Source organism: Oreochromis aureus, linkage group 17 (genome assembly GCF_013358895.1).
Source record: "Oreochromis aureus strain Israel breed Guangdong linkage group 17, ZZ_aureus, whole genome shotgun sequence".
Lineage (NCBI taxonomy): Eukaryota > Metazoa > Chordata > Actinopteri > Cichliformes > Cichlidae > Oreochromis > Oreochromis aureus.
In genome coordinates this window covers 27,153,980-27,181,914 of record NC_052958.1, presented here as the reverse complement: position 1 = coordinate 27,181,914, position 27,935 = coordinate 27,153,980, and the positions used below count along the sequence as shown (strand labels likewise).

The 27,935-nt window shown below is 35.4% G+C and overlaps 1 protein-coding gene across 1 annotated transcript in view; it reads left to right on the top strand.

Moving 5' to 3' along the window:
* LOC120433840 (mucin-5AC-like) overlaps positions 1 to 19,843 on the top strand; it is a 33,511-nt gene extending 13,668 nt beyond the window's left edge. Inside the window, exons 14-22 of the mRNA XM_039600788.1 lie at positions 14,357 to 14,830; positions 14,957 to 15,124; positions 15,250 to 15,360; positions 16,648 to 17,121; positions 17,248 to 17,415; positions 17,541 to 17,651; positions 18,941 to 19,414; positions 19,541 to 19,745; positions 19,834 to 19,843. Of these exons, the coding sequence (XP_039456722.1) occupies positions 14,357 to 14,830; positions 14,957 to 15,124; positions 15,250 to 15,360; positions 16,648 to 17,121; positions 17,248 to 17,415; positions 17,541 to 17,651; positions 18,941 to 19,414; positions 19,541 to 19,745; positions 19,834 to 19,843 (2,195 nt within the window). The remainder of the gene's footprint in view (positions 1 to 14,356; positions 14,831 to 14,956; positions 15,125 to 15,249; positions 15,361 to 16,647; positions 17,122 to 17,247; positions 17,416 to 17,540; positions 17,652 to 18,940; positions 19,415 to 19,540; positions 19,746 to 19,833) is intronic.
* Positions 19,844 to 27,935: the final 8,092 nt, after the last annotated feature.

Genomic DNA, 27,935 nt, shown 5'->3' with positions numbered 1-27,935 from the left:
AGGAAATCACTTTGACTTATGACATTGTGACTACATGTTTTCAATAACATAAATGTGAAAGTCACTAAACAACTGACTGAAAATCAGGCTTATGAAAGAAAGATTTTAATGATAGATGTTCTCAGAAAATGCTACATGTTGGAAGACCACCTATGGTGTACGATAGGTACAATGCACTTCCCTGATCATTTGCAAACCAATAATGATGGTCAATGCCCAAAACTCTACAGGTGATCTACAGTGTAGCTTGATGATTTTCTTTTGACTGAAAAATAAGAAGGTAATAAGAAGCTCTAAATAAAATATAATACAGTACAATATATTTATTAATAAATTCCTGTGACAGGAGTGGTCCTGCATAAAAAAGAAAAACATTTTTAATGATAATACTCTGAGTACACATTTTGATTTTCACAGTCATGTTTATCTTATGATATATTTTTTGGTTTCAGTTCACATGTCAGAATGAAAGATTTTGAACAACAAATTACCCTGATGCATCATCAGCGTTACACACAATAGTCAGAGAGCACGAAAGAGGCAAACTGTAAAACTGCTGTATGAAAGTGTGTGTGAACTGGTAAATATGCCTTGGAATAAAATTAAATTGGGGCCTTTATTAGAGTACAAAATCGCAATAAATGTACCTGTTGTTTTACCATTTAACATGTCTTACCAACAGGCACTAAAACGACAAAATAATAAATATTACTAGATATCAGCAAACAGATTTTTAAGATGTACTGAGTAATCCTTTAAATATGATAATATATTATGAAATCATGACATTAAAAATTTCTGAAATTGTTCAAACTAATTTTTGATCTGCAGTGAGGGACGGCACCAACAGTTTCCCAGCTTACGGCTGTGCATCTGCAAACCTGTGTGCAGCTGCTTCAAGCCTGGGTTCTCTACCTTTCATGCAGATGGTTGGTACCATAATAAGTGGACCAAACTGTACTTCACGCACAACCACTGCTGCACCAACCACAACAACAAAAGCTGCTTCAACCACAACTACAGCTGCACCAACAACAACTACTGCTGCACCAACAACAACTACTCCAACTACGACCACTGTTGCCCCAACCACTACAACAACTGCACCAACCACAACAACTGCTGCACCAACCACAACAATAGTCGTAGATACCAGAACAACTTCTGCACCAACATCGACAACAGCTGGAGCACTTCAGTGCCAAACCTGCACAAATCAGACGTGTTCAAGCACAGTAACAGTGAACTGTTCTTCAGAGACCATGTGTGTTACAGCTACTATTTTAGGTAATCTTTTCTTCATATTATCTGATACATTTCAGTAAATTTCAATGACTATGAAGTTATGTGTGCTTTCCATCAACATTAATAAAATTCATTATTAAAAGTATTTAAATTACTTTGAATTTCCAGCTACCTCATCTGGAACTACAGCAACACAATTCTACAAGGCGTGTGCATCTTCCTCTCTGTGTCCAGCTACGGGCAATCAGACATTTTCAGTTAACCTGGGTGTTCAAAGTGTTCTTGCATCTGCCACGTGCTGCAACACGGATAACTGCAACTCACAAAATCTGCCTGGTAACTACAAATCTATAAGTGTTTTATTAAAGAAACAGTAACAGAAAGAGATAAGAAACAATCATTTTGATATATGCTGAAATGTTCTCTGTAATAAAATTAAATGATGTTCTTTTCTGTTTCAGCTCCTACTCCTCAGTCAAGTAACGGCCTACTATGTAACACTTGTGTCGCCTCTCAGTGCAACACTACATTACAGTGTCAGGGAGTGGAGGACCAATGCTTTCAATCAATGAGTAAGTCTTCTTGATGTGTACTTTAACAAAGATTGTCTTTAAATTAGTTTTTCTGCCTGGAATAAATTCAACCAACATTGTTTTTTTAATCAGTCAGTGGAAACATAAAGCATTTTATCATTATTTAAGTAATATTTTGTACTTTAACTCTTTAAACGTTAAGATTCGATAATCAGTTTATAACATGTAACAGATTTTAAAAATATATATCAATATTTGTAGTATGGAGGTATTCATTAACCTCTCAGTTATTGTTGTGAGTAATCATTTGTTTACAACAACAGCTGAAAACAAAGAGATAATTGTCCACCAAAAAGGACAAAGTAAAAAAAAACGATAAAATCAAGAGTAGCACTTTGATTTCTTGTTGATGGAGAAATCATTTATCTGTTTTAAATGAAAAACAATGTGTGATAATAGAACACCCAGTGTCGGAACACTGTTCATTAAAAGGAAATCACTTTGACTTATGACATTGTGACTACATGTTTTCAATAACATAAATGTGAAAGTCACTAAACAACTGACTGAAAATCAGGCTTATGAAAGAAAGATTTTAATGATAGATGTTCTCAGAAAATGCTACATGTTGGAAGACCACCTATGGTGTACGATAGGTACAATGCACTTCCCTGATCATTTGCAAACCAATAATGATGGTCAATGCCCAAAACTCTACAGGTGATCTACGGTGTAGCTTGATGATTTTCTTTTGACTGAAAAATAAGAAGCTAATAAGAAGCTCTAAATAAAATGTAATACAGTACAATATATTTATTAATAAATTCCTGTGACAGGAGTGGTCCTGCATAAAAAAAAAAAAAACATTTTTAATGATAATACTCTGAGTACACATTTTGATTTTCACAGTCATGTTTATCTTATGATATATTTTTGGTTTCAGTTCACATGTCAGAATGAAAGATTTTGAACAACAAATTACCCTGATGCATCATCAGCGTTACACACAATAGTCAGAGAGCACGAAAGAGGCAAACTGTAAAACTGCTGTATGAAAGTGTGTGTGAACTGGTAAATATGCCTTGGAATAAAATTAAATTGGGGCCTTTATTAGAGTACAAAATCGCAATAAATGTACCTGTTGTTTTACCATTTAACATGTCTTACCAACAGGCACTAAAACGACATAATAATAAATATTACTAGATATCAGCAAACGGATTTTTAAGATGTACTGAGTAATCCTTTAAATATGATAATATATTATGAAATCATGACATTAAAAATTTCTGAAATTGTTCAAACTAATTTTTGATCTGCAGTGAGGGACGGCACCAACAGTTTCCCAGCTTACGGCTGTGCATCTGCAAACCTGTGTGCAGCTGCTTCAAGCCTGGGTTCTCTACCTTTCATGCAGATGGCTGGTACCATAACAAGTGGACCAAACTGTACTTCACGCACAACCACTGCTGCACCAACCACAACAACAAAAGCTGCTTCAACCACAACCACAGCTGCACCAACAACAACTACTGCTGCACCAACAACAACTACTCCAACTACGACCACTGTTGCCCCAACCACTACAACAACTGCACCAACCACAACAACTGCTGCACCAACCACAACAATAGTCGTAGATACCAGAACAACTTCTGCACCAACATCGACATCAGCTGGAGCACTTCAGTGCCAAACCTGCACAAATCAGACGTGTTCAAGCACAGTAACAGTGAACTGTTCTTCAGAGACCATGTGTGTTACAGCTACTATTTTAGGTAATCTTTTCTTCATATTATCTGATACATTTCAGTAAATTTCAATGACTATGAAGTTATGTGTGCTTTCCATCAACATTAATAAAATTCATTATTAAAAGTATTTAAATTACTTTGAATTTCCAGCTACCTCATCTGGAACTACAGCAACACAATTCTACAAGGCGTGTGCATCTTCCTCTCTGTGTCCAGCTACGGGCAATCAGACATTTTCAGTTAACCTGGGTGTTCAAAGTGTTCTTGCATCTGCCACGTGCTGCAACACGGATAACTGCAACTCACAAAATCTGCCTGGTAACTACAAATCTATAAGTGTTTTATTAAAGAAACAGTAACAGAAAGAGATAAGAAACAATCATTTTGATATATGCTGAAATGTTCTCTGTAATAAAATTAAATGATGTTCTTTTCTGTTTCAGCTCCTACTCCTCAGTCAAGTAACGGCCTACTATGTAACACTTGTGTCGCCTCTCAGTGCAACACTACATTACAGTGTCAGGGAGTGGAGGACCAATGCTTTCAATCAATGAGTAAGTCTTCTTGATGTGTACTTTAACAAAGATTGTCTTTAAATTAGTTTTTCTGCCTGGAATAAATTCAACCAACATTGTTTTTTTAATCAGTCAGTGGAAACATAAAGCATTTTATCATTATTTAAGTAATATTTTGTACTTTAACTCTTTAAACGTTAAGATTCGATAATCAGTTTATAACATGTAACAGATTTTAAAAATATATATCAATATTTGTAGTATGGAGGTATTCATTAACCTCTCAGTTATTGTTGTGAGTAATCATTTGTTTACAACAACAGCTGAAAACAAAGAGATAATTGTCCACCAAAAAAGGACAAAGTAAAAAAAAAAAAATACGATAAAATCAAGAGTAGCACTTTGATTTCTTGTTGATGGAGAAATCATTTATCTGTTTTAAATGAAAAACAATGTGTGATAATAGAACACCCAGTGTCGGAACACTGTTCATTAAAAGGAAATCACTTTGACTTATGACATTGTGACTACATGTTTTCAATAACATAAATGTGAAAGTCACTAAACAACTGACTGAAAATCAGGCTTATGAAAGAAAGATTTTAATGATAGATGTTCTCAGAAAATGCTACATGTTGGAAGACCACCTATGGTGTACGATAGGTACAATGCACTTCCCTGATCATTTGCAAACCAATAATGATGGTCAATGCCCAAAACTCTACAGGTGATCTACGGTGTAGCTTGATGATTTTCTTTTGACTGAAAAATAAGAAGCTAATAAGAAGCTCTAAATAAAATGTAATACAGTACAATATATTTATTAATAAATTCCTGTGACAGGAGTGGTCCTGCATAAAAAGAAAAACATTTTTAATGATAATACTCTGAGTACACATTTTGATTTTCACAGTCATGTTTATCTTATGATATATTTTTGGTTTCAGTTCACATGTCAGAATGAAAGATTTTGAACAACAAATTACCCTGATGCATCATCAGCGTTACACACAATAGTCAGAGAGCACGAAAAGAGGCAAACTGTAAAACTGCTGTATGAAAGTGTGTGTGAACTGGTAAATATGCCTTGGAATAAAATTAAATTGGGGCCTTTATTAGAGTACAAAATCGCAATAAATGTACCTGTTGTTTTACCATTTAACATGTCTTACCAACAGGCACTAAAACGACATAATAATAAATATTACTAGATATCAGCAAACAGATTTTTAAGATGTACTGAGTAATCCTTTAAATATGATAATATATCATGAAATCATGACATTAAAAATTTCTGAAATTGTTCAAACTAATTTTTGATCTGCAGTGAGGGACGGCACCAACAGTTTCCCAGCTTACGGCTGTGCATCTAAAAACCTGTGTGCAGCTGCTTCAAGCCTGGGTTCTCTACCTTTCATGCAGATGGTTGGTACCATAATAAGTGGACCAAACTGTACTTCACACACAACCACTGCTGCACCAACCACAACAACAACTGCACCAACCACAACAACTGCTGCACCAACCACAACAATAGTCGTAGATACCAGAACAACTTCTGCACCAACATCGACATCAGCTGGAGCACTTCAGTGCCAAACCTGCACAAATCAGACGTGTTCAAGCACAGTAACAGTGAACTGTTCTTCAGAGACCATGTGTGTTACAGCTACTATTTTAGGTAATCTTTTCTTCATATTATCTGATACATTTCAGTAAATTTCAATGACTATGAAGTTATGTGTGCTTTCCATCAACATTAATAAAATTCATTATTAAAAGTATTTAAATTACTTTGAATTTCCAGCTACCTCATCTGGAACTACAGCAACACAATTCTACAAGGCGTGTGCATCTTCCTCTCTGTGTCCAGCTACGGGCAATCAGACATTTTCAGTTAACCTGGGTGTTCAAAGTGTTCTTGCATCTGCCACGTGCTGCAACACGGATAACTGCAACTCACAAAATCTGCCTGGTAACTACAAATCTATAAGTGTTTTATTAAAGAAACAGTAACAGAAAGAGATAAGAAACAATCATTTTGATATATGCTGAAATGTTCTCTGTAATAAAATTAAATGATGTTCTTTTCTGTTTCAGCTCCTACTCCTCAGTCAAGTAACGGCCTACTATGTAACGCTTGTGTCGCCTCTCAGTGCAACACTACATTACAGTGTCAGGGAGTGGAGGACCAATGCTTTCAATCAATGAGTAAGTCTTCTTGATGTGTACTTTAACAAAGATTGTCTTTAAATTAGTTTTTCTGCCTGGAATAAATTCAACCAACATTGTTTTTTTTTAATCAGTCAGTGGAAACATAAAGCATTTTATCATTATTTAAGTAATATTTTGTACTTTAACTCTTTAAACTTTAAGATTCGATAATCAGTTTATAACATGTAACAGATTTTAAAAATATATATCAATATTTGTAGTATGGAGGTATTCATTAACCTCTCAGTTATTGTTGTGAGTAATCATTTGTTTACAACAACAGCTGAAAACAAAGAGATAATTGTCCACCAAAAAGGACAAAGTAAAAAAAAAATACGATAAAATCAAGAGTAGCACTTTGATTTCTTGTTGATGGAGAAATCATTTATCTGTTTTAAATGAAAACAATGTGTGATAATAGAACACCCAGTGTCGGAACACTGTACATTAAAAGGAAATCACTTTGACTTATGACATTGTGACTACATGTTTTCAATAACATAAATGTGAAAGTCACTAAACAACTGACTGAAAATCAGGCTTATGAAAGAAAGATTTTAATGATAGATGTTCTCAGAAAATGCTACATGTTGGAAGACCACCTATGGTGTACGATAGGTACAATGCACTTCCCTGATCATTTGCAAACCAATAATGATGGTCAATGCCCAAAACTTTACAGGTGATCTACAGTGTAGCTTGATGATTTTCTTTTGACTGAAAAATAAGAAGCTAATAAGAAGCTCTAAATAAAATGTAATACAGTACAATATATTTATTAATAAATTCCTGTGACAGGAGTGGTCCTGCATAAAAAGAAAAACATTTTTAATGATAATACTCTGAGTACACATTTTGATTTTCACAGTCATGTTTATCTTATGATATATTTTTTGGTTTCAGTTCACATGTCAGAATGAAAGATTTTGAACAACAAATTACCCTGATGCATCATCAGCGTTACACACAATAGTCAGAGAGCACGAAAGAGGCAAACTGTAAAACTGCTGTATGAAAGTGTGTGTGAACTGGTAAATATGCCTTGAATAAAATTAAATTGGGGCCTTTATTAGAGTACAAAATCGCAATAAATGTACCTGTTGTTTTACCATTTAACATGTCTTACCAACAGGCACTAAAACGACATAATAATAAATATTACTAGATATCAGCAAACGGATTTTTAAGATGTACTGAGTAATCCTTTAAATATGATAATATATTATGAAATCATGACATTAAAAATTTCTGAAATTGTTCAAACTAATTTTTGATCTGCAGTGAGGGACGGCACCAACAGTTTCCCAGCTTACGGCTGTGCATCTGCAAACCTGTGTGCAGCTGCTTCAAGCCTGGGTTCTCTACCTTTCATGCAGATGGCTGGTACCATAACAAGTGGACCAAACTGTACTTCACGCACAACCACTGCTGCACCAACCACAACAACAAAAGCTGCTTCAACCACAACTACAGCTGCACCAACAACAACTACTGCTGCACCAACAACAACTACTCCAACTACGACCACTGTTGCCCCAACCACTACAACAACTGCACCAACCACAACAACTGCTGCACCAACCACAACAATAGTCGAGATACCAGAACAACTTCTGCACCAACATCGACATCAGCTGGAGCACTTCAGTGCCAAACCTGCACAAATCAGACGTGTTCAAGCACAGTAACAGTGAACTGTTCTTCAGAGACCATGTGTGTTACAGCTACTATTTTAGGTAATCTTTTCTTCATATTATCTGATACATTTCAGTAAATTTCAATGACTATGAAGTTATGTGTGCTTTCCATCAACATTAATAAAATTCATTATTAAAAGTATTTAAATTACTTTGAATTTCCAGCTACCTCATCTGGAACTACAGCAACACAAATCTACAAGGCGTGTGCATCTTCCTCTCTGTGTCCAGCTACGGGCAATCAGACATTTTCAGTTAACCTGGGTGTTCAAAGTGTTCTTGCATCTGCCACGTGCTGCAACACGGATAACTGCAACTCACAAAATCTGCCTGGTAACTACAAATCTATAAGTGTTTTATTAAAGAAACAGTAACAGAAAGAGATAAGAAACAATCATTTTGATATATGCTGAAATGTTCTCTGTAATAAAATTAAATGATGTTCTTTTCTGTTTCAGCTCCTACTCCTCAGTCAAGTAACGGCCTACTATGTAACACTTGTGTCGCCTCTCAGTGCAACACTACATTACAGTGTCAGGGAGTGGAGGACCAATGCTTTCAATCAATGAGTAAGTCTTCTTGATGTGTACTTTAACAAAGATTGTCTTTAAATTAGTTTTTCTGCCTGGAATAAATTCAACCAACATTGTTTTTTTTTAATCAGTCAGTGGAAACATAAAGCATTTTATCATTATTTAAGTAATATTTTGTACTTTAACTCTTTAAACGTTAAGATTCGATAATCAGTTTATAACATGTAACAGATTTTAAAAATATATATCAATATTTGTAGTATGGAGGTATTCATTAACCTCTCAGTTATTGTTGTGAGTAATCATTTGTTTACAACAACAGCTGAAAACAAAGAGATAATTGTCCACCAAAAAGGACAAAGTAAAAAAAAAAAAACGATAAAATCAAGAGTAGCACTTTGATTTCTTGTTGATGGAGAAATCATTTATCTGTTTTAAATGAAAAACAATGTGTGATAATAGAACACCCAGTGTCGGAACACTGTTCATTAAAAGGAAATCACTTTGACTTATGACATTGTGACTACATGTTTTCAATAACATAAATGTGAAAGTCACTAAACAACTGACTGAAAATCAGGCTTATGAAAGAAAGATTTTAATGATAGATGTTCTCAGAAAATGCTACATGTTGGAAGACCACCTATGGTGTACGATAGGTACAATGCACTTCCCTGATCATTTGCAAACCAATAATGATGGTCAATGCCCAAAACTCTACAGGTGATCTACGGTGTAGCTTGATGATTTTCTTTTGACTGAAAAATAAGAAGCTAATAAGAAGCTCTAAATAAAATGTAATACAGTACAATATATTTATTAATAAATTCCTGTGACAGGAGTGGTCCTGCATAAAAAGAAAAACATTTTTAATGATAATACTCTGAGTACACATTTTGATTTTCACAGTCATGTTTATCTTATGATATATTTTTGGTTTCAGTTCACATGTCAGAATGAAAGATTTTGAACAACAAATTACCCTGATGCATCATCAGCGTTACACACAATAGTCAGAGAGCACGAAAGAGGCAAACTGTAAAACTGCTGTATGAAAGTGTGTGTGAACTGGTAAATATGCCTTGGAATAAAATTAAATTGGGGCCTTTATTAGAGTACAAAATCGCAATAAATGTACCTGTTGTTTTACCATTTAACATGTCTTACCAACAGGCACTAAAACGACATAATAATAAATATTACTAGATATCAGCAAACGGATTTTTAAGATGTACTGAGTAATCCTTTAAATATGATAATATATTATGAAATCATGACATTAAAAATTTCTGAAATTGTTCAAACTAATTTTTGATCTGCAGTGAGGGACGGCACCAACAGTTTCCCAGCTTACGGCTGTGCATCTGCAAACCTGTGTGCAGCTGCTTCAAGCCTGGGTTCTCTACCTTTCATGCAGATGGCTGGTACCATAACAAGTGGACCAAACTGTACTTCACGCACAACCACTGCTGCACCAACCACAACAACAAAAGCTGCTTCAACCACAACTACAGCTGCACCAACAACAACTACTGCTGCACCAACAACAACTACTCCAACTACGACCACTGTTGCCCCAACCACTACAACAACTGCACCAACCACAACAACTGCTGCACCAACCACAACAATAGTCGTAGATACCAGAACAACTTCTGCACCAACATCGACAACAGCTGGAGCACTTCAGTGCCAAACCTGCACAAATCAGACGTGTTCAAGCACAGTAACAGTGAACTGTTCTTCAGAGACCATGTGTGTTACAGCTACTATTTTAGGTAATCTTTTCTTCATATTATCTGATACATTTCAGTAAATTTCAATGACTATGAAGTTATGTGTGCTTTCCATCAACATTAATAAAATTCATTATTAAAAGTATTTAAATTACTTTGAATTTCCAGCTACCTCATCTGGAACTACAGCAACACAATTCTACAAGGCGTGTGCATCTTCCTCTCTGTGTCCAGCTACGGGCAATCAGACATTTTCAGTTAACCTGGGTGTTCAAAGTGTTCTTGCATCTGCCACGTGCTGCAACACGGATAACTGCAACTCACAAAATCTGCCTGGTAACTACAAATCTATAAGTGTTTTATTAAAGAAACAGTAACAGAAAGAGATAAGAAACAATCATTTTGATATATGCTGAAATGTTCTCTGTAATAAAATTAAATGATGTTCTTTTCTGTTTCAGCTCCTACTCCTCAGTCAAGTAACGGCCTACTATGTAACACTTGTGTCGCCTCTCAGTGCAACACTACATTACAGTGTCAGGGAGTGGAGGACCAATGCTTTCAATCAATGAGTAAGTCTTCTTGATGTGTACTTTAACAAAGATTGTCTTTAAATTAGTTTTTCTGCCTGGAATAAATTCAACCAACATTCTTTTTTTTAATCAGTCAGTGGAAACATAAAGCATTTTATCATTATTTAAGTAATATTTTGTACTTTAACTCTTTAAACTTTAAGATTCGATAATCAGATTATAACATGTAACAGATTTTAAAAATATATATCAATATCTGTAGTATGGAGGTATTCATTAACCTCTCAGTTATTGTTGTGAGTAATCATTTGTTTACACCAACAGCTGGAAATAAAGAGATAATTGTCCACCAAAAAAGGACAAAGTAAAAAAAAAAATACGATAAAATCAAGAGTAGCACTTTGATTTCTTGTTGATGGAGAAATCATTTATCTGTTTTAAATGAAAAACAATGTGTGATAATAGAACACCCAGTGTCGGAACACTGTTCATTAAAAGGAAATCACTTTGACTTATGACATTGTGACTACATGTTTTCAATAACATAAATGTGAAAGTCACTAAACAACTGACTGAAAATCAGGCTTATGAAAGAAAGATTTTAATGATAGATGTTCTCAGAAAATGCTACATGTTGGAAGACCACCTATGGTGTACGATAGGTACAATGCACTTCCCTGATCATTTGCAAACCAATAATGATGGTCAATGCCCAAAACTCTACAGGTGATCTACGGTGTAGCTTGATGATTTTCTTTTGACTGAAAAATAAGAAGCTAATAAGAAGCTCTAAATAAAATGTAATACAATACAATATATTTATTAATAAATTCCTGTGACAGGAGTGGTCCTGCATAAAAAGAAAAACATTTTTAATGATAATACTCTGAGTACACATTTTGATTTTCACAGTCATGTTTATCTTATGATATATTTTTGGTTACAGTTCACATGTCAGATGAAAGATTTTGAACAACAAATTACCCTGATGCATCATCAGCGTTACACACAATAGTCAGAGAGCACGAAAGAGGCAAACTGTAAAACTGCTGTATGAAAGTGTGTGTGAACTGGTAAATATGCCTTGGAATAAAATTAAATTGGGGCCTTTATTAGAGTACAAAATCGCAATAAATGTACCTGTTGTTTTACCATTTAACATGTCTTACCAACAGGCACTAAAACGACAAAATAATAAATATTACTAGATATCAGCAAACAGATTTTTAAGATGTACTGAGTAATCCTTTAAATATGATAATATATTATGAAATCATGACATTAAAAATTTCTGAAATTGTTCAAACTAATTTTTGATCTGCAGTGAGGGACGGCACCAACAGTTTCCCAGCTTACGGCTGTGCATCTAAAAACCTGTGTGCAGCTGCTTCAAGCCTGGGTTCTCTACCTTTCATGCAGATGGTTGGTACCATAACAAGTGGACCAAACTGTACTTCATGCACAACCACAGCTGCACCAACCACAACAACAGCTGCTCCAACCACAACAAAAGCTGCTTCAACCACAACTACTGCTGCACCAACAACAACTACTCCAACTACGACCATTGCTGCCCCAACCACTACAACAACTGCTAAAACCACTACAACTGCTGCACCAACCACAACAATAGTCGTAGATACCAGAACAACTTCTGCACCAACATCGACAACAGCTGGAGCACTTCAGTGCCAAAACTGCACAGATGAGACGTGTTCAAGCACAGTAACAGTGAACTGTTCTTCAGAGACCATGTGTGTTACAGCTACTATTTTAGGTAATCTTTTCTTCATATTATCTGATACATTTCAGTAAATTTCAATGACTATGAAGTTATGTGTGCTTTCCATCAACATTAATAAAATTCATTATTAAAAGTATTTAAATTACTTTGAATTTGCAGCTACCTCATCTGGAACTACAGCAACACAATTCTACAAGGCGTGTGCATCTTCCTCTCTGTGTCCAGCTACGGGCAATCAGACATTTTCAGTTAACCTGGGTGTTCAAAGTGTTCTTGCCTCTGCCACGTGCTGCAACACGGATAACTGCAACTCACAAAATCTGACTGGTAACTACAAATCTATAAGTGTTTTATTAAAGAAACAGTAACAGAAAGAGATAAGAAACAATCATTTTGATATATGCTGAAATGTTCTCTGTAATAAAATTAAATGATGTTCTTTTCTGTTTCAGCTCCTACTCCTCAGTCAAGTAACGGCCTACTATGTAACGTTTGTGTCGCCTCTCAGTGCAACACTACATTACAGTGTCAGGGAGTGGAGGACCAATGCTTTCAATCAATGAGTAAGTCTTCTTGATGTGTACTTTAACAAAGATTGTCTTTAAATTAGTTTTTCTGCCTGGAATAAATTCAACCAACATTCTTTTTTTTTTTAATCAGTCAGTGGAAACATAAAGCATTTTATCATTATTTAAGTAATATTTTGTACTTTAACTCTTTAAACTTTAAGATTCGATAATCAGTTTATAACATGTAACAGATTTTAAAAATATATATCAATATCTGTAGTATGGAGGTATTCATTAACCTCTCAGTTATTGTTGTGAGTAATCATTTGTTTACAACAACAGCTGAAAACAAAGAGATAATTGTCCACCAAAAAGGACAAAGTAAAAAAAAAAAATACGATAAAATCAAGAGTAGCACTTTGATTTCTTGTTGATGGAGAAATCATTTATCTGTTTTAAATGAAAAACAATGTGTGATAATAGAACACCCAGTGTCGGAACACTGTTCATTAAAAGGAAATCACTTTGACTTATGACATTGTGACTAAATGTTTTCAATAACATAAATGTGAAAGTCACTAAACAACTGACTGAAAATCAGGCTTATGAAAGAAAGATTTTAATGATAGATGTTCTCAGAAAATGCTACATGTTGGAAGACCACCTATGGTGTACGATAGGTACAATGCACTTCCCTGATCATTTGCAAACCAATAATGATGGTCAATGCCCAAAACTCTACAGGTGATCTACAGTGTAGCTTGATGATTTTCTTTTGACTGAAAAATAAGAAGCTAATAAGAAGCTCTAAATAAAATGTAATACAATACAATATATTTATTAATAAATTCCTGTGACAGGAGTGGTCCTGCATAAAAAGAAAAACATTTTTAATGATAATACTCTGAGTACACATTTTGATTTTCACAGTCATGTTTATCTTATGATATATTTTTGGTTACAGTTCACATGTCAGAATGAAAGATTTTGAACAACAAATTACCCTGATGCATCATCAGCGTTACACACAATAGTCAGAGAGCACGAAAGAGGCAAACTGTAAAACTGCTGTATGAAAGTGTGTGTGAACTGGTAAATATGCCTTGGAATAAAATTAAATTGGGGCCTTTATTAGAGTACAAAATCGCAATAAATGTACCTGTTGTTTTACCATTTAACATGTCTTACCAACAGGCACTAAAACGACATAATAATAAATATTACTAGATATCAGCAAACAGATTTTTAAGATGTACTGAGTAATCCTTTAAATATGATAATATATCATGAAATCATGACATTAAAAATTTCTGAAATTGTTCAAACTAATTTTTGATCTGCAGTGACGAACGGCACCAACAGTTTCCCAGCTTACGGCTGTGCATCTGCAAACCTGTGTGCAGCTGCTTCAAGCCTGGGTTCTCTACCTTTCATGCAGATGGTTGGTACCATAACAAGTGGACCAAACTGTACTTCATGCACAACCACTGCTGCACCAACCACAACAACAGCTGCTCCAACCACAACAAAAGCTGCTTCAACCACAACTACTGCTGCACCAACAACAACTACTCCAACTACGACCATTGCTGCCCCAACCACTACAACAACTGCTAAAACCGCTACAACAGCTGCTCTAACCACAACAACTGCTGCACCAACCACAACAATAGTCGTAGATACCAGAACAACTTCTGCACCAACATCGACAACAGCTGGAGCACTTCAGTGCCAAAACTGCACAGATGAGACGTGTTCAAGCACAGTAACAGTGAACTGTTCTTCAGAGACCATGTGTGTTACAGCTACTATTTTAGGTAATCTTTTCTTCATATTATCTGATACATTTCAGTAAATTTCAATGACTATGAAGTTATGTGTGCTTTCCATCAACATTAATAAAATTCATTATTAAAAGTATTTATATTACGTTGAATTTGCAGCTACCTCATCTGGAACTACAGCAACACAATTCTACAAGGCGTGTGCATCTTCCTCTCTGTGTCCAGCTACGGGCAATCAGACATTTTCAGTTAACCTGGGTGTTCAAAGTGTTCTTGCCTCTGCCACGTGCTGCAACACGGATAACTGCAACTCACAAAATCTGACTGGTAACTACAAATCTATAAGTGTTTTATTAAAGAAACAGTAACAGAAAGAGATAAGAAACAATCATTTTGATATATGCTGAAATGTTCTCTGTAATAAAATTAAATGATGTTCTTTTCTGTTTCAGCTCCTACTCGTCAGTCAAGTAACGGCCTACTATGTAACGTTTGTGTCGCCTCTCAGTGCAACACTACATTACAGTGTCAGGGAGTGGAGGACCAATGCTTTCAATCAACGAGTAAGTCTTCTTGATGTGTACTTTAACAAAGATTGTCTTTAAATTAGTTTTTCTGCCTGGAATAAATTCAACCAACATTCTTTTTGTAATCAGTCAGTGGAAACATAAAGCATTTTATCATTATTTAAGTAATATTTTGTACTTTAACTCTTTAAACTTTAAGATTCGATAATCAGTTTATAACATGTAACAGATTTTAAAAATATATATCAATATTTGTAGTATGGAGGTATTCATTAACCTCTCAGTTATTGTTGTGAGTAATCATTTGTTTACAACAACAGCTGAAAACAAAGAGATAATTGTCCACCAAAAAGGACAAAGTAAAAAAAAAAAAATACGATAAAATCAAGAGTAGCACTTTGATTTCTTGTTGATGGAGAAATCATTTATCTGTTTTAAATGAAAAAACAATGTGTGATAATAGAACACCCAGTGTCGGAACACTGTTCATTAAAAGGAAATCACTTTGACTTATGACATTGTGACTAAATGTTTTCAATAACATAAATGTGAAAGTCACTAAACAACTGACTGAAAATCAGGCTTATGAAAGAAAGATTTTAATGATAGATGTTCTCAGAAAATGCTACATGTTGGAAGACCACCTATGGTGTACGATAGGTACAATGCACTTCCCTGATCATTTGCAAACCAATAATGATGGTCAATGCCCAAAACTCTACAGGTGATCTACAGTGTAGCTTGATGATTTTCTTTTGACTGAAAAATAAGAAGCTAATAAGAAGCTCTAAATAAAATGTAATACAATACAATATATTTATTAATAAATTCCTGTGACAGGAGTGGTCCTGCATAAAAAGAAAAACATTTTTAATGATAATACTCTGAGTACATTTTGATTTTCACAGTCATGTTTATCTTATGATATATTTTTTGGTTACAGTTCACATGTCAGAATGAAAGATTTTGAACAACAAATTACCCTGATGCATCATCAGCGTTACACACAATAGTCAGAGAGCACGAAAAGAGGCAAACTGTAAAACTGCTGTATGAAAGTGTGTGTGAACTGGTAAATATGCCTTGGAATAAAATTAAATTGGGGCCTTTATTAGAGTACAAAATCGCAATAAATGTACCTGTTGTTTTACCATTTAACATGTCTTACCAACAGGCACTAAAACGACATAATAATAAATATTACTAGATATCAGCAAACAGATTTTTAAGATGTACTGAGTAATCCTTTAAATATGATAATATATCATGAAATCATGACATTAAAAATTTCTGAAATTGTTCAAACTAATTTTTGATCTGCAGTGACGAACGGCACCAACAGTTTCCCAGCTTACGGCTGTGCATCTGCAAACCTGTGTGCAGCTGCTTCAAGCCTGGGTTCTCTACCTTTCATGCAGATGGTTGGTACCATAACAAGTGGACCAAACTGTACTTCATGCACAACCACTGCTGCACCAACCACAACAACAGCTGCTCCAACCACAACAAAAGCTGCTTCAACCACAACTACTGCTGCACCAACAACAACTACTCCAACTACGACCATTGCTGCCCCAACCACTACAACAACTGCTAAAACCACTACAACAGCTGCTCTAACCACAACAACTGCTGCACCAACCACAATAATAGTCGTAGATACCAGAACAACTTCTGCACCAACATCGACAACAGCTGGAGCACTTCAGTGCCAAAACTGCACAGATGAGACGTGTTCAAGCACAGTAACAGTGAACTGTTCTTCAGAGACCATGTGTGTTACAGCTACTATTTTAGGTAATCTTTTCTTCATATTATCTGATACATTTCAGTAAATTTCAATGACTATGAAGTTATGTGTGCTTTCCATCAACATTAATAAAATTCATTATTAAAAGTATTTATATTACGTTGAATTTGCAGCTACCTCATCTGGAACTACAGCAACACAAATCTACAAGGCGTGTGCATCTTCCTCTCTGTGTCCAGCTACGGGCAATCAGACATTTTCAGTTAACCTGGGTGTTCAAAGTGTTCTTGCCTCTGCCACGTGCTGCAACACGGATAACTGCAACTCACAAAATCTGACTGGTAACTACAAATCTATAAGTGTTTTATTAAAGAAACAGTAACAGAAAGAGATAAGAAACAATCATTTTGATATATGCTGAAATGTTCTCTGTAATAAAATTAAATGATGTTCTTTTCTGTTTCAGCTCCTACTCGTCAGTCAAGTAACGGCCTACTATGTAACGTTTGTGTCGCCTCTCAGTGCAACACTACATTACAGTGTCAGGGAGTGGAGGACCAATGCTTTCAATCAACGAGTAAGTCTTCTTGATGTGTACTTTAACAAAGATTGTCTTTAAATTAGTTTTTCTGCCTGGAATAAATTCAACCAACATTCTTTTTTTTAATCAGTCAGTGGAAACATAAAGCATTTTATCATTATTTAAGTAATATTTTGTACTTTAACTCTTTAAACTTTAAGATTCGATAATCAGTTTATAACATGTAACAGATTTTAAAAATATATATCAATATTTGTAGTATGGAGGTATTCATTAACCTCTCAGTTATTGTTGTGAGTAATCATTTGTTTACAACAACAGCTGAAAACAAAGAGATAATTGTCCACCAAAAAGGACAAAGTAAAAAAAAAATACGATAAAATCAAGAGTAGCACTTTGATTTCTTGTTGATGGAGAAATCATTTATCTGTTTTAAATGAAAAACAATGTGTGATAATAGAACACCCAGTGTCGGAACACTGTTCATTAAAAGGAAATCACTTTGACTTATGACATTGTGACTAAATGTTTTCAATAACATAAATGTGAAAGTCACTAAACAACTGACTGAAAATCAGGCTTATGAAAGAAAGATTTTAATGATAGATGTTCTCAGAAAATGCTACATGTTGGAAGACCACCTATGGTGTGTACGATAGGTACAATGCACTTCCCTGATCATTTGCAAACCAATAATGATGGTCAATGCCCAAAACTCTACAGGTGATCTACAGTGTAGCTTGATGATTTTCTTTTGACTGAAAAATAAGAAGCTAATAAGAAGCTCTAAATAAAATGTAATACAATACAATATATTTATTAATAAATTCCTGTGACAGGAGTGGTCCTGCATAAAAAAGAAAAACATTTTTAATGATAATACTCTGAGTACACATTTTGATTTTCACAGTCATGTTTATCTTATGATATATTTTTTGGTTACAGTTCACATGTCAGAATGAAAGATTTTGAACAACAAATTACCCTGATGCATCATCAGCGTTACACACAATAGTCAGAGAGCACGAAAGAGGCAAACTGTAAAACTGCTGTATGAAAGTGTGTGTGAACTGGTAAATATGCCTTGGAATAAAAATTAAATTGGGGCCTTTATTAGAGTACAAAATCGCAATAAATGTACCTGTTGTTTTACCATTTAACATGTCTTACCAACAGGCACTAAAACGACATAATAATAAATATTACTAGATATCAGCAAACAGATTTTTAAGATGTACTGAGTAATCCTTTAAATATGATAATATATCATGAAATCATGACATTAAAAATTTCTGAAATTGTTCAAACTAATTTTTGATCTGCAGTGACGAACGGCACCAACAGTTTCCCAGCTTACGGCTGTGCATCTGCAAACCTGTGTGCAGCTGCTTCAAGCCTGGGTTCTCTACCTTTCATGCAGATGGCTGGTACCATAACAAGTGGACCAAACTGTACTTCATGCACAACCACTGCTGCACCAACCACAACAACAGCTGCTCCAACCACAACAAAAGCTGCTTCAACCACAACTACTGCTGCACCAACAACAACTACTCCAACTACGACCATTGCTGCCCCAACCACTACAACAACTGCTAAAACCACTACAACAGCTGCTCTAACCACAACAACTGCTGCACCAACCACAACAATAGTCGTAGATACCAGAACAACTTCTGCACCAACATCGACAACAGCTGGAGCACTTCAGTGCCAAAACTGCACAGATGAGACGTGTTCAAGCACAGTAACAGTGAACTGTTCTTCAGAGACCATGTGTGTTACAGCTACTATTTTAGGTAATCTTTTCTTCATATTATCTGATACATTTCAGTAAATTTCAATGACTATGAAGTTATGTGTGCTTTCCATCAACATTAATAAAATTCATTATTAAAAGTATTTATATTACGTTGAATTTGCAGCTACCTCATCTGGAACTACAGCAACACAAATCTACAAGGCGTGTGCATCTTCCTCTCTGTGTCCAGCTACGGGCAATCAGACATTTTCAGTTAACCTGGGTGTTCAAAGTGTTCTTGCCTCTGCCACGTGCTGCAACACGGATAACTGCAACTCACAAAATCTGCCTGGTAACTACAAATCTATAAGTGTTTTATTAAAGAAACAGTAACAGAAAGAGATAAGAAACAATCATTTTGATATATGCTGAAATGTTCTCTGTAATAAAATTAAATGATGTTCTTTTCTGTTTCAGCTCCTACTAAATCAGTCAAGTAACGGCCTACTATGTAACGCTTGTGTCGCCTCTCAGTGCAACACTACATTACAGTGTCAGGGAGTGGAGGACCAATGCTTTCAATCAACGAGTAAGTCTTCTTGATGTGTACTTTAACAAAGATTGTCTTTAAATTAGTTTTTCTGCCTGGAATAAATTCAACCAACATTCTTTTTTTTAATCAGTCAGTGGAAACATAAAGCATTTTATCATTATTTAAGTAATATTTTGGACTTTAACTCTTTAAACTTTAAGATTCGATAATCAGATTATAACATGTAACAGATTTTAAAAATATATATCAATATTTGTAGTATGGAGGTATTCATTAACCTCTCAGTTATTGTTGTGAGTAATCATTTGTTTACAACAACAGCTGAAAACAAAGAGATAATTGTCCACCAAAAAAGGACAAAGTAAAAAAAAAAATACGATAAAATCAAGAGTAGCACTTTGATTTCTTGTTGATGGAGAAATCATTTATCTGTTTTAAATGAAAAACAATGTGTGATAATAGAACACCCAGTGTCGGAACACTGTTCATTAAAAGGAAATCACTTTGACTTATGACATTGTGACTAAATGTTTTCAATAACATAAATGTGAAAGTCACTAAACAACTGACTGAAAATCAGGCTTATGAAAGAAAGATTTTAATGATAGATGTTCTCAGAAAATGCTACATGTTGGAAGACCACCTATGGTGTACGATAGGTACAATGCACTTCCCTGATCATTTGCAAACCAATAATGATGGTCAATGCCCAAAACTCTACAGGTGATCTACAGTGTAGCTTGATGATTTTCTTTTGACTGAAAAATAAGAAGCTAATAAGAAGCTCTAAATAAAATGTAATACAATACAATATATTTATTAATAAATTCCTGTGACAGGAGTGGTCCTGCATAAAAAGAAAAACATTTTTAATGATAATACTCTGAGTACACATTTTGATTTTCACAGTCATGTTTATCTTATGATATATTTTTTGGTTACAGTTCACATGTCAGAATGAAAGATTTTGAACAACAAATTACCCTGATGCATCATCAGCGTTACACACAATAGTCAGAGAGCACGAAAGAGGCAAACTGTAAAACTGCTGTATGAAAGTGTGTGTGAACTGGTAAATATGCCTTGGAATAAAATTAAATTGGGGCCTTTATTAGAGTACAAAATCGCAATAAATGTACCTGTTGTTTTACCATTTAACATGTCTTACCAACAGGCACTAAAACGACATAATAATAAATATTACTAGATATCAGCAAACAGATTTTTAAGATGTACTGAGTAATCCTTTAAATATGATAATATATTATGAAATCATGACATTAAAAATTTCTGAAATTGTTCAAACTAATTTTTGATCTGCAGTGACGGACGGCACCAAGAGTTTCCCAGCTTACGGCTGTGCATCTAAAAACCTGTGTGCAGCTGCTTCAAGCCTGGGTTCTTTACCTTTCATGCAGAGGGTTGGTACCATAACAAGTCGACAAACCTGTAGTTCACCCACAACCACAACAACTGGTCCTCCAACCACAACCACAGCTGCCCCAACCACAAGAACACCTGCATCAACCACCACAATTTCTGCACCAACCACCACAATCGCTGCACCAACCACGACCACTTCTTCACCAACCACAACAAGAAGTAATGTATCTTCTATTAGAATGAATGTAATTCCTCTTCTACTGGGAGTCCTTTTCTTTCACCTCTTTTAATAAAAGGAACTTCTACTTTTCTTTTGTAGTTGGGATTTTCTTACATCTTATCATATTTAAGTGTCTGGGAAAAGCTGAACACATACTTAAGACGCTATTACCCCTTTCCAAGTGACTTCAAAATTGTAATTGTTTACATAATGTTTTAAATACAAATATATTTATCTATTTATGAAAGTCATTGTTTAAATGTGTTGAATAAATGTAGTAGTATGCAATATATGAGTACAAATAAACAACTATATACTCTACCAATAACTAGTTATCTGGGAATTTTTGGTCATATGTTGATATATAATCAGTTGTCTATTCATAAAAAAATCTATCAAATATCAAATGACTTAACTATTCAGGACAGTATTTCTAAAACTAGTTACGGCAATCACACCCAAAAAACTGAAAAAAACCCCCAACAACAACAACAACAACAAATGTGACAGTAATAACGTTATAATTCATCTGACATAAGGGTGCACTTTTTTTTTTGCCTGTCCCATTTGGTTTTTTAGCCGTCAGAATTGTTGTCTGAAGATCAACAAGGATACCCAATGGATTTACTTTACCAAATGGATCATCACGGCCTTGCCGTATTGGTCCATTTGATCGACCTTTGTTGTTATTATTTATTTTATTAATAAATAATTAACCCCAGCTATCTCTGGGTTAAGTCTTTTTTCAGAAGCACACCCAAACAGTTTAGAAGATAACAGGTTATGACATCCACACAAACTAATCTAGGTTTTGTATTAATTCAAATATTCATCAGCATGTCCACATGAAAAAAAAAAACTCTACTTCCCAGTTTCCTTCACATATAGTTGGTAATCGCTTTTTCTCATTGCTAATATGAAGTAGACTGAATCCACTCACTGAAATAATTTGGCCAAAGTAAAAGATTTCCACATCAGTTTGCCAAACAGAATCAAAAAGAGAATCTAAAAACTAAAACAAGAAAATACGGTTTCCAAAAAGTGTGGCATATCTTTCTTTCTTATCTGTATTTAATTTTATTTAATTTAATAACAGTACAGTACTCCGTTTTTGGTAACCATTGTCCTTGATGTAAATATGTAAAACTTGTGTATGTTTCTGTTCTGTGTCTTTAGTACTGTTTGTTTGTATATGTCTTTCTTGCTGCTGTTATACCCAAATTTCCCCTTGTGGGACAATTAAAGGATTATTCTATTCTATTCTATTCTTTTCTTCTTGTTTGTATTTGGGGGTTTTTGAGTCCATCACATCCACATACATCATCTTTAAAACTGTTTGGGTGTGCCTTGGAAAGGTGACTAAATCATCATACATCTGTATGAAATTAATTCTACTGTCTTCTTTATATTTTATTGTAAAATTTAGATTTGTAAAGTTTAAATAAGATCCTGAATGATAAGAAAAAGTGTAGTCACTGTTCTAGAGTGTGTCCAGAAACAGGGCAGTCAGCTTCATTGTGATGAACAGGTAGCTTGTGCAGATTAGTTTCCCTGGACTGTTACACTAAACCTCAGGAGCAGTGCTGCACTTTATATATTGAACAGATGACGTCAGGATTGGGCGTGTTTACATTTTTACAGTATGAACATTCAGACACTTATCTCCTCTCTTGTCAAATCATTCTGTCAGCGCACTTTACTACACCCTTTGTTTAACCATTTCTATTTAGATGTAGATACACAGTAAAAAAAAAAGTTTGTTTTCCCATATAATAATATTATTATATTAATATAGCAAGAGGTTGAGTTAGCTTTCCACAAAAAAGGCTGGTGGAAATGTCCTTCAAATAGCTACTTTTTACTTTCTTCATGTTTACTTGAGTAAAGAAGTTGAAGCGGTGCTTCAGATTCAGAACTCACTAAACCTGCTCTCTGAGTCAGCATTTGAGTCTGGCCTGCCTATTGACCATGACAGACTTATGACAAAAGAATAGCAAAGTAACGTAAATGGGGCATTTGCAAGATGTTAGTGAGACCTGCTATGATGTTTTGTTTGGTGACAGTGACACTGATAAAAAGACAGATGGAAGTGCCAGAGCTGGATGCTAAGATTTCTATTGAGAGTGACCGGGATGGGGACAGAATTAGAAAGGAGTATACAGTGGCTTGCAAAAGTATTCGGCCCCCTTGAACACTCCCACATCTTGTCACATTACAGCCACAAACACGAATCAATTTTATTGGAATTACACGTGAAAGACCAATACAAAGTGGTGTACACGTGAGAAGTGGAACGAAAATCATACATGATTCCAAACATTTTTTACAAATAAATAACTGCAAAGTGGGGTGTGCGTAATTATTCAGCCCCCTGAGTCAATACTTTGTAGAACCACCTTTTGCTGCAGTTACAGCTGCCAGTCTTTTAGGGTATGTCTCTACCAGCTTTGCACATCTACAGTGCCAGGTGGAGGTAAGCTACACCTGCGCTTGTAATGGAAAAAAAGAGTAACTTCCTATTGCCTGTAGAGAACCATTTCTTTCAATAGTATTTTATTTTCTTATAATACAGACGCAATAAAAAAACTTTAAGATTATCAGCCTAGCAACAAATTGCATTTTTATAGAGTGGGGTGGAGGCAGGCTACACCATCGCTTGTAATGAAAAGAAGAACTTTCTATCTGCTTGTAACCTACAGGCCGCCCACCTTGTACGTGTAAAAATTAAATAAATAAATATCCCTTAGTGAAAAGAGCACCGCCCATATATTCAGAACTCGGTCTTACTTAAAAAATTAAAACACCCTCGGATGGTCTTGTTTTACACACACACACACACACACACACACACACATCGCGGGTCAAGAAGGAGTCAACAAACCGCTCTAGTTATTATCAGTATTTCTTAATGCTTATAACCTAAACACCCCGATGAGGTATTTTGGTTTTGTGCAGCCACTCCTTATCAGACCAAAAGTAAAGAGTTTTTCTTCATTATTTTGAGCTACTTTTACAACAGGTTCTCTCAATAGACAGAAACCCTAAAAGAAAACAGCCTTGTTTTACGCACATCAAGGAGTCAGACGATTGCTGGTTCATCCCGGTAAATTACCTCCGAGAGATCGGAACGCTTCCTCCGTCTCGTACCATAAACGTATGAGAAAACCCCCCCCAGAGAATTTATTATTTTGGTAAGAGAGAAGGAGAGAGAGAGAGAGAGAGAGCGAATCGATCAAACTTTTCTACAACACATTATACCACTCCGGGCAAGGGGGGCGATATAACACGGACCGGCTGGATGACTACGCCGGATGGAAGCATAACCGGAAGCGTGGCAGCGAGTTTCCCTTTGACCTTCATCCTGCTCCATGATCAGCCGTTAAAACTTTCCTCAGTATTGCTGTAATGTAACAACAAAGTTAGTTTTTTAAGATCAGACAGGTCCCAACACATTCCTTACACGCAGTCACTGAATTAGCATCTGTGGCACAAATAAGCTTCAGGGACTGACTTGTTTTTTAGAACCGACCTTTGACACTTGGATGTTGGCTTAAGTTTTTACACAAAGAGAAATTTGACCCTAATAATAAAAAACATGATACTGTGGTGAATACTTACCTCAACTTTGATGGGTTTTTGCACAGCTATTTATGTAGAAAAAAAGTAAAACACGTTACAAGGAAACAATGCACATTGCAGAGTACATGAATGGGAATTCCTCCTCTCTATACTTACACTCCTCCCTAACAAATGCCAAGTCATCATCTCCATATTGTGTGTCCCACTTTTCGAGTTTCATTGAAGCGGCGACTAAGGGTTAGTACGGCACGAACAGCCGGGAAGGACTGGGGAATCTTCAAAATTGCTAGAGGTTGGAGCCTCTATTTTGCGCTTTTTTGGCTACCTGTAAATTAAGTTAGGGCTAGAAATGTGGACGGAACGGTTGGAGCTGGTCCGGTGAATTGGTCGCAAAAAAGTCAGGGACTTTATCGGTTGGAGCCGTTATGGTAAATTTATCGAAATTTGTAGGAGCTAAGAGGCCTAAATCTGTGCAGTTGTAATTAATAAGACGTCTGTAATATAAAATATGAGATCTATGTATGAAATCAGTCTCTGTGTCACCAATGCACAGCCGGATGTGCACTGATGGTGTGTAAATGCAAATGAGCAGCGGTGATGCGCAGAGAGGGTGGTTTCAGTTTCGAGAGTATTGAGCTTTATAACTATTGTTTGCCAATATTGCTAAAGGCCTGTAATTAAGAGGCTGGTTTTGCTTATTATGAGAGTATAAATACAGTTTGAATATATTAGTGTGGATGTATAGTAATTGACTGAATTTTGATAGATGTATATATCTTGAGCCATAAATGCTGGTGTGTTTTATTTTTTCAGTTATGTGTGTGTGGTGAGAAGCTGTGAGAATGATGAGAGGTTTCAGCTTTCTTTTTCTTTTGACTTGCTCTTTCTGATTATGGAAGGCATGTCCAAAATACGCATAGGAAAGTGTATTTTGAGTGATTTTAACCGTGTGAATGCTGTCAGTATTTGATTTGAGTGACTCTGTATGAGTTGTCTGAGTGAGTGGAAAATGGAAGTTGAGAGAGAAAAGGCAGTGTGTGTGAGACGATTTATGGCGTCTGAAAGAGGTTAGAACATTTAAAAGTGTGTATGAAATAAAGGTGTGTATGAAATATATTTCTTTTGGGATGTTAAGTAGGATGTTTTAGAGTTTGAAAGTGCTTTTAATTCAAGAAACGTATGAGTGATGTTATGAGAGGTTGAGTTTATTTTTTCTGATTGAAGACACTTAAGTATATACACTTGGTACACCCACTTAAGAGATTATTGGGTGACTGATGCTATAAAACTGACCTAAAGAAGGGTGTGTGTGTGGAGAAGTGTTAATTGTCCTGATGTGTGAAAGAGCTCTATTCAAAAGTGTGTGAGTGAAATGAAGGTGTATTGTTTTTAGATCAAGATTTAGTAGAATTAAAGAGGGTTTTTAGACTATAAATACAAAGGGAGACAGAGTCTGCAGAAAACAGGAAATATGGCTCTGTGTGCCTGCTGTGTGAGAGGAAATGTGTGTGTCTGGGACAGGAAATGCATGCCCATAAAAGGGAAAGTCACTGTGACAAGTGTGCATCCAGAGAAGAGAGAGAGAGTTAACTCTGGGCAGATGAAGCAAATGCAGGTTTTAAGATAAAAAATGAATATGATACTAATTATATGCTTTAGTGTGCCAATACAGGTGGACTTCTCTCAACATTGGAACCTTGAGTACAGCGGTAGAACAATAGATTAACAGAATTGGAAGAAAATAAGCCAGTCTTTGGCTCGAAATTGTGCAGCCTGATCTCTCACTTTGTCCTTGACCCTGAGAAGCACAAAGGACAGTCAATTTCCTGATGAAGACCGACAGAACATCGTGGACTTGAACAATTAACTGAAGCCTAAAAGCAGTGCAAGCGAAAGCAGTAACACTGATGACGACTGATGAGTCCAGCAGTATGAAAGATGCAACATGCATGCTGGTGAAGAACAGTGTGATGTGTCTGCTTGAAGGCACTGACTCTCATATTTGCCAAGCTTGGAGCAATCTTGGAAGAGAAGACTGAAAGGATGAATGGAGAAGAAAACAGAACAAATGAAAATAAGACTGAAGGCACTGAATGTGATATTTTGCCATGCTGGGACTTAACCTAAAAGAAAAGACTGTAAAGAAACAGAGAAGAAGATAACAGCTGAGTTGAGACTGTGTTTGTTGGAGCTTTGAAGCCCGAACAGGACACTGTGAATGAAAAAGGACCAGTGAGAGATGAAGCTGGACGACTTTGATGGCGAGAATATAGGATATGATTGGATTAAATTGAAGCCGGAACTCATGATTGTTTAGGGATGTCCACCACATCACAACAAAGAGGTAAACAATACAAAAGGTAAAAATAATCAGAAAATAACTGACAACTATATTAATGAATAGAAAACACACATATACAAGTTGTTACATGTGAGATTATTTTTGAAAGGAATCAGAAGTGAGATAGTTTGAATCTAAAGCTCAGTGAAAAGATGCATAAATTAAAAATATGAATATATAGGATGCAATGAAGATGCAGCTTACACTTAATTAAGATGATCACATGCCCTGCAATGAAGAAAGCAGCTTACACTCAATTAACATGAAATGCAACGAGGAAAACGCTTACATTCATATTCATGACACAAACATGACATAACTGGTATTTGTGACAGGAAAGAGAGAGAAGTGGGTCGTTTAAGCAATGATGATAATAATGAAAATGTCTTAGTTTTGTTATTTTCAGGAGTAAAGCAGACTTGGACCAGTTCTCCACGGCAGCAGTCAGAAGAAAGTTAGAGGTTAACATCAATGGATAAGTTAAGGCAAGTTTCTGGTTGAAT